The sequence below is a fragment of the Sarcophilus harrisii genome, chromosome 2, assembly GCF_902635505.1.
Source record: "Sarcophilus harrisii chromosome 2, mSarHar1.11, whole genome shotgun sequence".
Taxonomy (NCBI): Eukaryota; Metazoa; Chordata; class Mammalia; order Dasyuromorphia; family Dasyuridae; genus Sarcophilus; species Sarcophilus harrisii.
The window spans coordinates 513,667,109-513,679,693 of NC_045427.1; the positions used below are offsets into that span (position 1 = coordinate 513,667,109).

A 12,585-nucleotide genomic window follows, 5' to 3' on the forward strand; every position below is an offset into this window, starting at 1 on the left:
TACCCTGGGCTGTTTTAGGGAAGTCTAAGAAGCTGTAAGACAAAAGAGGTAAGGGTTTGATTCTAGGATAAAAAAAATGTTGAAGAGCTGAACTGTTGAGGGAGAAAGGCTGCTTTTTGTAATGGAATGAATGGTAGAATCAGAATCAGAACATACGAGTATAGCTCTTGACTAACAATTCCTAGCTATGTGACCTTGCTTGAATATCACTTTCCTCATTTCTTCTTACAGCTGGGATACTGAGTGAGATAACCTGAAAAATCTGTGATGCTATGAGTTATATGGAAAACTGTCTCCAATCTTCAGTTTAGTGAAGTTTATTTGGTTTGTGTTTGGTGTGAATCTGCATATATATAATCTCCCCCAATTGTGCATTCCATATTCAATCTACAAATATTTTTTCTCGAAGCCTATTTTATTTTTCGATTTATCAGCCATATTTGTCCTTTTGGTACCCCTCCACATGATGTAGTGTGTAGGGAGTGTTTAGGGAAGACTAGCACCTCTGTTGTGAAGTATGCTGAGCCCATTACAGGGCTGCTTTCCACTTTTGGTATCCATCTGATCCACCTAACTCTCACCTGTGGCTCCAAGAAGCTATAACATGCACAATTGCCACACTCCCATAAACCATTTTGGTAGATGATCTAAAACAGGTTGATGGTAACCAAAGGGTCTCAAACCCTTGGGTGAGTTAGGGGGATGTCTACCCCCGGCATATAAAGATTTCTCCTGGTGGAATAGACAAATAAGAACAATTTGTTCTAACGGCCATGAAGGCAGGTGAAGTTTGGTTAAACATGGAAGAAACTTAGATCATCCCCTGCATCTTGAGTCATCACCAGTTGTCTTGGCTTTGTCCTGCCACAAGACAGGTTTAGAAGAGAGAGTGAGGCTGAAAAATTCATGCAACTTTGCCTCACTTAAATCCAATTTATTCATGAATCAAAAGACATCACCATACCATTTTACCATTTCTGCCTGTCTCAAAATCCTGTGGTCACAGATGAGTTATGAAACAGCAGATGCAGATACACTGGGAGCTGTAGTCACAACCCTGCATACAGGTGAGCTAGACCATAGGGTCATCTTCTCACTGGATGCAGCAGTGGTATTCAGCAGTTCCCTAGGTGCCCAAGTAGCCTTTTAAAGACCATATTGCTCACCTCTGTCTGTGAGGAAGGGGCTAGAAAAGGTGCACTAAAAATTATCTGCTTACCCAAACCTGGCCTGATTAACAGCAGGCAGGGATCCCACTCTGTGGTCGAGACACTAAAAAATATACAAAAGCTTTTGAAAAGCTGATTCCTTTCTTGATTCCAACCATGATGAATCCCAGCATAGCATGCCCTCATCAGAGAAGGAGCTGTGCTCTATGAGCAAAGCAGAATTGAATTAACCCAAAGGAAATTCAAAATACACAAAATTAGAGAAGCTATCCCAAATATTCATATGGACTATTTTTGTATGACTTGTGGCAGAACATTCCAACCTTGTATTGGTTTTATCAGTCACAGGTGGACATATTGTATCTATGTATGTAGTGATGTCATTTTGGTCCTCTTTGAAAACAAAGTACAACATGGTACAACTTCCTTTTTGTCTCCTAGTTGAGGGAATGGGGTGCTGTCATACTCTCCTTATATTGGACCATCAAAATGATGGGATATGGGGGTGATACTCCTAAAGTATATTGGGATTACAGACTGGTGTATCAGATTATCTCAAAAGAATTTGTTGCCTTTCCAGGAGTCCTCAAACTTTTTAAATAGGGGGCCAGTTCACTGTCCCTCAGACTGTTGGAGGGCCGGACTATAATAAAAAAAAACTTTGTTTTGTGGGCCTTTAAATAAAGAAACTTCTTAGCTCTGGGTGAGGGGGATAAATGTCCTCAGCTGCTGCATCTGGCCCGTGGGCCATAGTTCGAGGACCCCTGTGACCTTCCCCAAAGCAAGGGGCAAAGATCTTACTATGTTGTTAGGAGTGGGTTAAATACATCAGTGTTTTCAGCAAGGAAAAGTTTTAAGTAATTAACAAGGGGTCTACTAGGCAACCAAGGAAGAAGGCATCCTTGCGGGAAGGCTAACCCTAAATGGGATTTAGTATCCTAAAAAGAGCTAATAAGGTGTTGATAATTTCTTTGATAGGAGAAAAGTATAACCTCAAGGGACTGATATCATTACTTGGCTTTCAGATTGGATACAGTAAAGGTTGTATGATTTTGTCAAAGCAAAATATGGCTAAGAATTCTACCAGAGACCTTCACTTTGGGTGGGGTGTGATTAAAGTCCCATTTTAACAAAACGCCTAATCAAAATCAAAAAGTTCTCTTATAATCCAGCTCTTCCTTCTTGCCCTCCTCAAGAAGTAGCTAGTTTTTCAGATTGTTTACAGTAATTCAGGCTCTCTCCTTGGTACTAAAGACCTGGAGATCTTATTCAGCTCCTAACATCCCCACCGGCCATTGCAATAGGTTCCCTTTCCAGTTTCTAGTTAGTCAATATTTTCACAGCTTTAGGGATTATGAAGTAAAGCTTGCAGGGGATGAAAAGGACAACGAAAGAAGCTTTTGTAAATAAAGTCTTGTGGAAGTCTTAGGACCTAAATTTACTTAGATTACTTTTCCCACTATCTTCTATTTTTATCTGTCCAAAAAAACTTAATAAGGTAGAAAAAATTCCCCCTTCTACAGGAAGGCTTCCCCACCCCCTTTTCATTCAAATGCTTTCCCTCTTTTAGTTATTCAGTGCTTCTGCACGTGGGCTTCCTTATAAGCTCTTTGAGGCAGGATCTGCCTTTTTCCTCTTTTATCAAATGTTTACTAAATGGAATTGACGCGCAGTAAGAATATAAGTGTTGAACTGATGCTGAGTGAAATGAGCAGGACCAGGAGATCATTATATACTTCAACAACAATACTATATGATGACCAGTTCTGATGGACCTGGCCATCCTCAGCAACGAGATCAACCAAATCATTTCCAATGGAGCAGTAATGAACTGAACCAGCTACGCCAGAGAAAGAACTCTGGGAGATGACTAAAACCATTGCATTGAATTCCCAATCCCTATATTTATGCACACCTGCATTTTTGATTTCCTTCACAAGCTAATTGTACAATATTTTAGAGTCTGATTCTTTTTGTACAGCAAAATAACGGTTTGGTCATGTATACTTATTGTGTATCTAAGTTATATTTTAATATATTTAACATCTGCTGGTCATCCTGCCATCTAGGGAGGGGTGGGGGGTAAGAGGTGAAAAATTGGAACAAGAGGTTTGGCAATTGTTAATGCTGTAAAGTTACCCATGCATATAACCTGTAAATAAAAGGCTATTAAATTAAAAAAAAAAAAAAAAAAAAAAAGATAAGTGTTTAGTTTAGGCGAGCTGGTACATAGCAGACAAAGGCTCACGGAACTGGGACCCTCACAGCCGCAGCAGGAAGCCGCGGCCAGAGGCTTGGGCAGCCTGGCCTGGCTTGGAGGCCTGGCGGCCAGGGGTCCCAAAGCCGCCTCTCCCCCACTACCCTCCATTCCTGCAAAGTTTCCCCCGAGCTCTCAAGACGTCAGAATCCCATCAAAGTTTTTTTCAGGAGAGAAGGGAACGGGGCGGAGAAGAAATTTAAAGGGGAAGTCCCACCCTTTCACCAATCGCTATAGGTCCCGGACGGAGCCCCGCCCCCTGACGGTGGCCGGAGGATTGGCTGGGATGTGGGGCGGGAACCCCGAGGCGGGGTCCTCCCCGCGCGCCCCTCCCCCTCCCCAGGTGGCAGGTGGGGCGGGGAAGGAGCGTCTGGCGCGCCCGCAGCCCGTAGCCTCGGAGCCCTCGCGCCAGCCGGGGCCGAGCTCCGCGCACCATGAAGAGCCTCAAGTCCCGCCTGAAGAGGCCGGAGGGGCCCAGCGCAGCCCTCGCCGGCGGGGCAGCTTGCGCGGTAAGTGCCGCCCGCCCCCGGGCCTCGGGGTTCCCGGCGCTCCCTCCGCTGCCCCTTGCCTTTTCCCCGCCGGGGGCCGGAGATCTCGCTCCGAGCGCCCTCCCCCAGCGTCTTCCGGGACCCTCCGGGGCGGCCAGACTCCCGGCCCGAGCGGCCGAAGGGATGAGCGGGGGTCTGCTCCCGGGCGAAGGCGGGGGCCGGACGGGGCAGCGAGACTCGGGGAAAGGCCGGCCCGGGGGGGGCGTCCCCCTTGGGCTGAACGCGGAAGGGCCGCTCATCCCCGGCTCTCCCGGCGCCCCCGCTTTCCAGCGCTCCGGGGTCCGGCCGGGGCGGGGTCCGGCCCAGGGGACGGGGTCCGGCCCGGGGGGACGGGGTCCGGCCCGGGGGGGCGGGGTCCGGCCGGGGGGGGTCCGGCCCGGGGGGACGGGGTCCGGAGAGACCGGCGCAAAGGGGACTGCGCAGCCCGGGTCGCTGGCGCTTTGCGGAGACCTGCAAAGTCCGGGTTTGGAGATGGAAACGGAAGCCGGGATACTGTGGGGAGGTCGGGGCCGAAATCGCGGGCTGCGGTGGCGAAACGTCCCAGTGCGGCGTACCCGGTACGGAGACTCAATCCTGAGTGAGGCTCGCAGGGGAGTCCTGGCGTCCCTGGGGAGCTTCCTGACGCCTGATAGCTTCGACAGAGTGTAAGGCGGTGGAAATGTGATCTAAATCCCGGGATGCAGAAAGGAAAGCGGTCTCCGTCAGCCAGAAACCTATGGGAAATAGGATCTCAAAGCGAGCCTCATTCTCAGAATGCTCAGAACAGGGTCTTTCTTATCTGGGGAAAAAATCATCTGCTCCCAAAACTTATGGGGAGCATTCAAGTTCCTGACTTGTGGCTGAAGTTAGGAAGACCAGACTTCAGAATCCTGCCTCAGATACTCAGTTTTGTCTTCTGTGAAATAAAGCACTGTTTCCCTTTCATTTTGTATTTTTATCTGGTTTAATTTTTTTTTAAAGGGTTAATTGATTTTTAAATGAAAATAAATTGTGTGAGGACCTGGATCTATCCCCCAGATTAAACAAAAAGGTTATTATGAATAGTGTGAACATTTGAAGAGGCATGAAACTGATGGCCTTTGAAATCTGGCTTCAACTTGCCTTGTATATAATTATATAAGAACTTTTTTTCCTTTCTTTTTCTTTTGTTTTTTTTGGGGGCTGAGGCAGTTGGGGTTAAGTGACTTACTTGCCCAGGGTCACACAGCTAGGAAATGTGTCTGAAGTCAAATTTGAACTCGGGTCCTCCTGACTTCAGGGCTTGTGCTCTATCCATTGCACCATCTAACTGACCCAGAACAATCTTTTGAGTTGGCTCAATAAAGACATTCTTCTTTTATTTTCCTGAGGGAATTAGGGTTAAGTGACTTGGCCAAGGTCACACAGCTAGTAAGTGTTAAGGGTCTGAGGCCAGAGTTGAACTCCGGTCCTCCTGACTTCAAATACTTTTAAACTTTAGCCAAATTGGACTATTTACTGTACCTCATAACAAGACCATCTCTTTCCTTTGTCCCTTAGCACCCATTAACTGTGCTCCTTTTTTCCTCTGCCTCAATTTAAGCAGACTTACTTTTCCCAGATCTTCTTGTTAGGACTTCCCTTCATTCCTCCCCCAAACCTCCCTTCCCCAATAGGGGGGGAAAAACCCTTACCATCTACTTATTTTGTATTAAATTATGGAAACACTGTTTTCCTCAATAAAATGGAAGTTCCTTTAGGGCTGGCAGTTTTTCATATTTGTCTTTGTATTCCTAGTACCTAGCATAGTACCTAGAACTGAGTTGGCATCTAATAAGTGTTTGTTGATTGAATGATTAAAAAAGAATTTTGTATGAGGCAGCATTGATCTAGATTTAAGTTATATCTGGGCAATTCCAGCCTTTACCAGGCAACTGTATACAACTATAAATTATTGAAGTTTCCATTCCTCAATGGTGGAAGGAATTCTCTCAATAGAACCTTTCTCTGCCCAATGAAATCACAGTTATAAAACAAAAAAGAAAGAAAAAAAATAGTAAAACTAAGGAGAGAGAAATGATAGCCTTCCCTTTCCTTTCTCCTTTCCTTCCCTTTTCCCCTTCTTTCTCCTTTTTCCTTTCCTTTCTTCCCTCTTTTCCTTCCTTCTTTCTCTCCGCACTGAGAAATTTAGTGACTTGCTCAAAGGCACACAACCCTGAATAGCTTTGATTTGGAATTTACCATCTTTTTGAATGGGAATCTGCCTATCTATGTTTTTAAGGTATGGGGAAATGTTACTAGTTTCAGAGAAAGTCACAATGATATTCTTCTATAAACATCTTACTTCACTGAATTCCAGGTTTCTTAGACCAGAGACAGTTCATCACAAGAAGTTTACACAACATGATAAAACACTGCATAATTTCAGACTAATCCCTCCAAAAGCCCAAAAGATATTTGGGATTTTTAAAAAGTATTAGTGTGCTGTTTTACATTTTATAAACTTGCAAGCTCAGAGACAACTTTCTGAACTTTTAAATCTTCCAACTTACTGTACTTCTAAATCTCTCAAAGTGAAGAAATTAAATGTTAAGAGAAATTCCCTAAATGTATTTTTAAAATGTGTACTTCTGAGTTAAAGTAAAAAGTCCCAAAAGGTGGCAAATTATATGAAGGTGATGATTAATTATATAATAACTATTTAATTTTATTTTAGAAAATTCACAAAAAAATAGACATTTCATTTTTGCTTTTTTCTTTAAAAACCCGAAATTCTTGACACATTGTTTACTACAGAAAAGGTGATACAAAGACAAAAGTGAAATAATCCCTATTCTGAAGAAGCTTACTTTAAAATTAAAAAAAAATCTGCATTTAACAGACATTTAAAACCGTATAGGTAGATTGTTTTGTTTGAAGGATTTTTTAATGGAGCTGCTTATATGACTACCTCTTATATAATTGTAAATTCCTTTGAAAAATGAAGTGATTTTAAACTTTTTCTAATTAATTAAACTGACTTAATATTTTTTTATATTGAATCACGTGCATAAAATATAACTTAAATTTCTTCTGTCTTTATCATAATTTATTACCAGTCATTCGCATTTTTAAATGTCCATTTTGCTGTGATTTTTCTTAGTATTATTTCTAGATTTCTTTGTTTTCCTCATGTTTGGATTTAATTGCATTGTAATGTAATTTCATTATATTAATATACCACTATTAATTTGACCATTTCTTTATTGTTGTTTGTTGAGGTAGTTTCCTATTTTAAAAATTATATGTAATTCTTTTAAGAAAAATTTTAAACAGTTTTGTTGCAAATGCTTTATAAATCTCAAAGCATCATAATAATGGTAGATATTATTATACACACACCCACACACACCCACACATCCACCCATCAACACCCAGCTTTACAAATCTTAAAGCACCACATTATGTTAGCTATTACATACTCATCCAAAAAGTATGCTTATTTTTGTAGCTTTTATTATCTACTGCTAAATTGTCTTTAAAAGGATTTTATAGGTTTGCAATCCTGCCACTAGTATTTGTACTTGTTTTTTTTTTCCAGTTTTAAGATTTTGAATTTTGTTGCTTTTAATGATTTTTGATAATTTGCTGGGTGTGAGACACCAAATAATTTCTTGTTTTCTTTGTTCAGCTCTTTGATCTTTTATCCTTTATCCATTTTGCAATAGGAGTTACATTTTGGAATTATAATAACTCCTAAGTATTTTAGCTGTCACTTTTTTCTGTTATTTGTTTTAAATATATTTCTAATCTTAGTTTTCTTTAAATTCTGTTTTTAACATATAGTCATAGCACAATACACATTTATTTTGCCCCTAATAATTCCTTGTATTTGTTGACTAGGGGGAAAAAAAAGTCTTGACAAGTATTTAAGTGGTTAATGTTTGCCAAACACTGTGCTAAGGCACTGGACATACTAATACTAACGGTATGAGAGATCCAAGGGTAGAGTGAATTTGCAGGCTGAGGAGACTTGCAAAGCAAGTCCAGAGAGTTAGGAGTGAAGCCTGGAAAGGAATTAAAGAATTGTCTTCCATAATTGAGATATACTTTTTATTTATTCCATCTTTTTATAGTTGTATGTTCTCTTGTCAAGATCAGTCAGTTAAATAATAAACATTTGTTAAATACCTGATTTGTGATAGACTTTGTCCTAGGATCTGGGAATAGGACAAAAATGAGACAGTCCCTTAGTCACTGACCTCAAGGTGATTACATTCTATGAGGGGGCACAATATGTACATTTATTAGTTGTGTATGTATACACATACACACATTTTTATTTGTTGTTCAGTCTTTTTTAACATGTCCAATTCTGTGATCCCATTTAGGATTTTCTTGGCAAAGATACTGACTTGCCATTTCCTTGCTCACTTCATTTTACAGATGAGAAAACTGAGGCAAATGAGGTTAAGTGACTTGCCCACGATCATACAACTAATAAGTGTCTGAGAACATATTTGCACTCAGAAAGATGAGTCTTCCTGACTTTGGGCATTGTGCCACCTACCAGCATATTTAATACATACTTTTACACACACAATAACAATGTAATTTTTGAGGGGCAAGTCACTAGTAGATTGGAGGAATTGGGAAAAGCATCATGAAGGTATTGGGGATTCTAAGATTTGTTTAAATTAATTTTCTGTCAAGCTGTAGAATTTTTCATAATAAAATATTTGAAGCTTAACTCAATTTTGGAAAATTTATCATCAGATTAGTTGTAGGCAGATGGCTATTTTGATGTTAGCAGCTTAAGTTAGCAGTTATTAAGAGTTTGTGATCTGTGTTGTTTAGGAAATTTCTCTCATCACCAAATCTCAGATTATTAAAGTTTTGAATTATAGTACACTCTTTGCTTTAGAACGTCTTGCTTTCAGGTATTTCCTTTGCATTTCCTTCTGAAAGCCAACATCTCACAATCAAGTAAATGCTACATTAAGTTGTACCCCAGTTTCTTTTAGAAGTCAAACACTGCTTCATGAAACAGTTAATATATCATGTAAAAACTTGGTAATATTTTGGTATCCTGAAAAATTGCTGACACTTGCCTTATTCCAGAGAGGAATTCAGAGTCCTTAATGTGGCATTCTTATTTATTTTGGGGAAGAATTGTTGTGTCCTGCTTTCTAGAGCCTCCACACTGGGGTGATTAAGATATACTTTCCTAGTGGAGAAGTGATGAGGCGGGACTCCCGAGGATGGTGGGAAAATAGAGTCCATTTATTTCAAGGGCTTTTTCCCATTTTTATAATGCAACAAAAACAACACTGCCCACATGGGACCACATAAACAACTGGCTATTGTACGTAGTTTGCCACCTGGTATTACTCTTCCACCTGTTATCACTCTGCTTCAATCTCAACACAATCTCAACAATCTCACTGCCCCCTGACTTCTCAGGAAGGCTGAGAGCCCTTAAGGGAGATGGAGAACCGAATCAGACATTGTTAGCAGGTTCCCTCTGGGCTGAAGGGTATTATATCTCACCCAGAGTTTCTCCACTGTCTGTGACCCTTTTTCAAAGAATTATTTTAATATTTAGCAGAGATTTATTTAAATCATTCAGAACACAAGGCAATATGTGTAATAGATATGTCATATATATATGTGTGTGTGTATATATATAGATGCATATATACAAACATGCATATTTCATTTTATTTTGTTTTAGTTTTGAAAATAGATTATGTTCCTTTCATAGAGGTAATTTGGGTATACTTGAAAGCTGATTTTATAACTATGACTTTTATGTAATGTCTTAATAATTAAAACCACATGTAGTTTAAAGATTTTGAAATTTAATGAAGTAGTTTGCTTGAATTAATGAATGATGTAAACCTTAAATCAAAACTGCATATTAATTAAAGCTTTAGTATGCAATATTTCTCTAGGATTTTTTTTTTTTTATTGTAGATGCTGTGTTTCTTAATAAAAGTACAGAGTTGAAGCTCTCTTTTTTATTCTCAGATCTTTAATTGCTTATCTTGTTATGGACCAACACGTTTTGATTCAGAATGCTTTACTGTGAATTTTTTGGCATTTATGTTCTGAAGGTGAACCTAAGTAAAGAGCAAAGATCTTGATTGCTCTTCTTTTTCCACTACAGACCTTTTTTCCATTCCTTAATGCCTTTTTCTTTGATGTTATCACAAGTCCATTCACAATTACACCCTTGGTACATATGATGTCCCTCTCTTTCTGCCCCAGTGACTTACAGATATTGTTTTCCCATTTAGGGATATAAACAGTTCAACTTTTAAATAATATATATTTTCCCCCTGTTTACCTTTCTATGTTTCTCTTGTGTCTTATGATTGTAGATTAAATTTTCTGTTTAGTTTTTTTTTTTTTTTTTTCTCAATAGAAATGTTTGAAAGTCTCTTACTTCATTGAAGCTCCGTCGCCTCCCTTGAGAGATGATGCTGAATCTTTCTAGGTAGTTAATTTTTGATTGTAACCCCAGGTCCCATGTCTTCTGGAATATGGTTTCCTCTGATTCTTTGTTGTATAAGCTGCCAGATCCTGGGTAATCCTGACTGTTGCTCTCTGATACTTGAATTGTTTTTGTCTAGGTAGCTTGCAGTATTTTTTTCCTGAGATTGTAGTTTGGGAGTTTAGCAACAACAATGCTCCTTGGGGTTTTCCTTGTGGGATCTCTTTGCAGAAGTGACTGATAGATTCTTTCAATCAGTATTTCCTCCTCTGTTTATAGAATATTGGAGCAATTTTAAAAAATGGTCTCTTGTAGAGTGCTATCCAGGCTCTCTTTTTGGTTGCAGATAGGCCAATAATTTTGCCATCTCACAAAGTCGTTAGTTTCCGTTTGCCCTATTCTAGTTTTTAATGTGATTTTCTACAGTTAGCTTTTGTAAATCTTAGAGTGATATAAATTGGTCTCAAGCCCAGAGGCTTCTTTGAATTACTCATAAAAGACTTTAAAAGGCAAATAAGAGAGGTAGAAGAAAAAATGAGAAGGGGAATGAGAGGTAAGAATGAGAAAGTCACCAGCTCGAGAAAGAAAGAAAAAAAAATATTCTTTTTAATAGGAGTAGAATAATTGACAATTATCTTGAGTAATATATTTAAGAAATAAAAAATTTGTGTTTAGGTATTCTTCAGTGTTGCCTCTGACTAAGAAAAGAAAGATTGAGAAAAAAAGAAGTTATAGTAAAACTTTATGGTGTTTAAAAGCTATACTATTTGAACTCTTTAAGATTGTGTAGTTTGTGTTGAGCAGTTTTCTTGAATTTCTTTATTAATTCCTATTAAAAACTTTAGTCTAAAGTTAATGAAGGGAGAATAGTTTCTATAGGAGGCAGTTTTCATCTTGGTTAGTTGACAAGGATTTATGATGACTTTCTCAAGTCTCCAGCATGATTGTATTTTTTATCTTTATTGGCTCAGTTTATAATTTTGTCAGGTTATAGACCTAATGTAGAGGCATTTTGCTTCACCAGATAGAAGACTCAGAAAGATTTACCTTCACGACTCAGCCTTAATATAATACTGGCAAAAGAACTCTAACTGAATAAACATATTTTCAGTGACTTCTTTGTGCCAGACCAGTTGCAAGAGACAAATACAAAAGTGAAGCAGTTCATTTAAGTCCTCCAGTGTTTAAAGAACTTTCAATTGCAGAGATAGAGCATATTCCTAAATGAGTAAAGTTATTGGGGAGGACACTAGCACCTGGATGCTTCTTGTAGTAGTTATTTATGTATCTAGTCTTGAAGAAAACTGGAGAAATGAGGGAAATGAGGAAAAGAAATTCTCAAATTTCAGAGTAGTCAGAGCGAGTTGTCTTCATCAGGAGTGTTAATATCTCCCCAAGTCTGATCATCTCTTCCTTTTCCCTACTAAGTCTAATTGGATTCCAGGTGGGGCTGGGAGTTAGACTGGAGTGGTATTAAGCACTATAACCTTTGGACTTTGCATCAGTTTCATATGTCCTTTATGTAAACTTTTACTGCTTTGCAGTTATGCAAGATGTAAACCTTTGAATTTCATGCCACATAGACCAGTAATCTTTATTGTTATATTTTGTAGCTGCCATCTGTATTAGCTTGGCTTAGGTGAGAAGTTAAATTTTGTAGTTTGTGGATCTGGATATAAAATGAAAAGCTAAAATGGATTTTTTTGATAATAGTTTTTTCTTTCCTTTTATGCTCAAAGAATAATTTATTTTTTTAAATGATAGCCTATTTTCAAAATACATGCAAAGATATTTTTCAACATTTACTCTTGCAATACCTTGTGTTGCAAATTTTTTCCCCTCCCTTTCTCCATTCCGTCCCCAAGACAGCAAGTAATCCAGTATATGTTAAATATGTGCAGTTCTTCATACATATTTCTACAGTTATTTTGCTGCACAAGAAAAATCAGATCAAAAGGGAAAAAAATGAGAAAGAAAACAAAATTCAAGCAAACAACAACAAAAAAAAAGTGAAAATACTGTGTTATGATCCACACTCAGTCCCAATAGTCCTCTCTGGGTGTAGATGCTCTCTCCATTGCAAGACTGTTAGAATTGGCCTGAATCATTTCATTGTTGAAGAAAGCCATGTCCACCAGAATTAATCATTGTAAAATTTTAATGTTGCCATGTATAATG

The 12,585-nt window shown here is 39.0% G+C and overlaps 1 protein-coding gene across 3 annotated transcripts in view; it reads left to right on the forward strand.

Annotated features, from left to right (window-relative positions):
* UACA (uveal autoantigen with coiled-coil domains and ankyrin repeats) overlaps positions 1-12,585 on the forward strand; it is a 117,507-nt gene that overhangs the window by 23,626 nt on the left and 81,296 nt on the right. Inside the window, exon 1 of one of the 3 annotated variants that reach the window (XM_031955299.1) lies at positions 3,678-3,935. The exons of 1 other annotated variant lie outside the window; for it this stretch is intronic. In XM_031955299.1, the coding sequence (XP_031811159.1) occupies positions 3,861-3,935 (75 nt within the window). In that variant the 5' untranslated portion in view covers positions 3,678-3,860. Of the gene's footprint in view, positions 1-3,677; positions 3,936-12,585 lie in introns of those variants that run through there. One more of the 3 variants, XM_031955298.1, reaches the window with a different exon arrangement.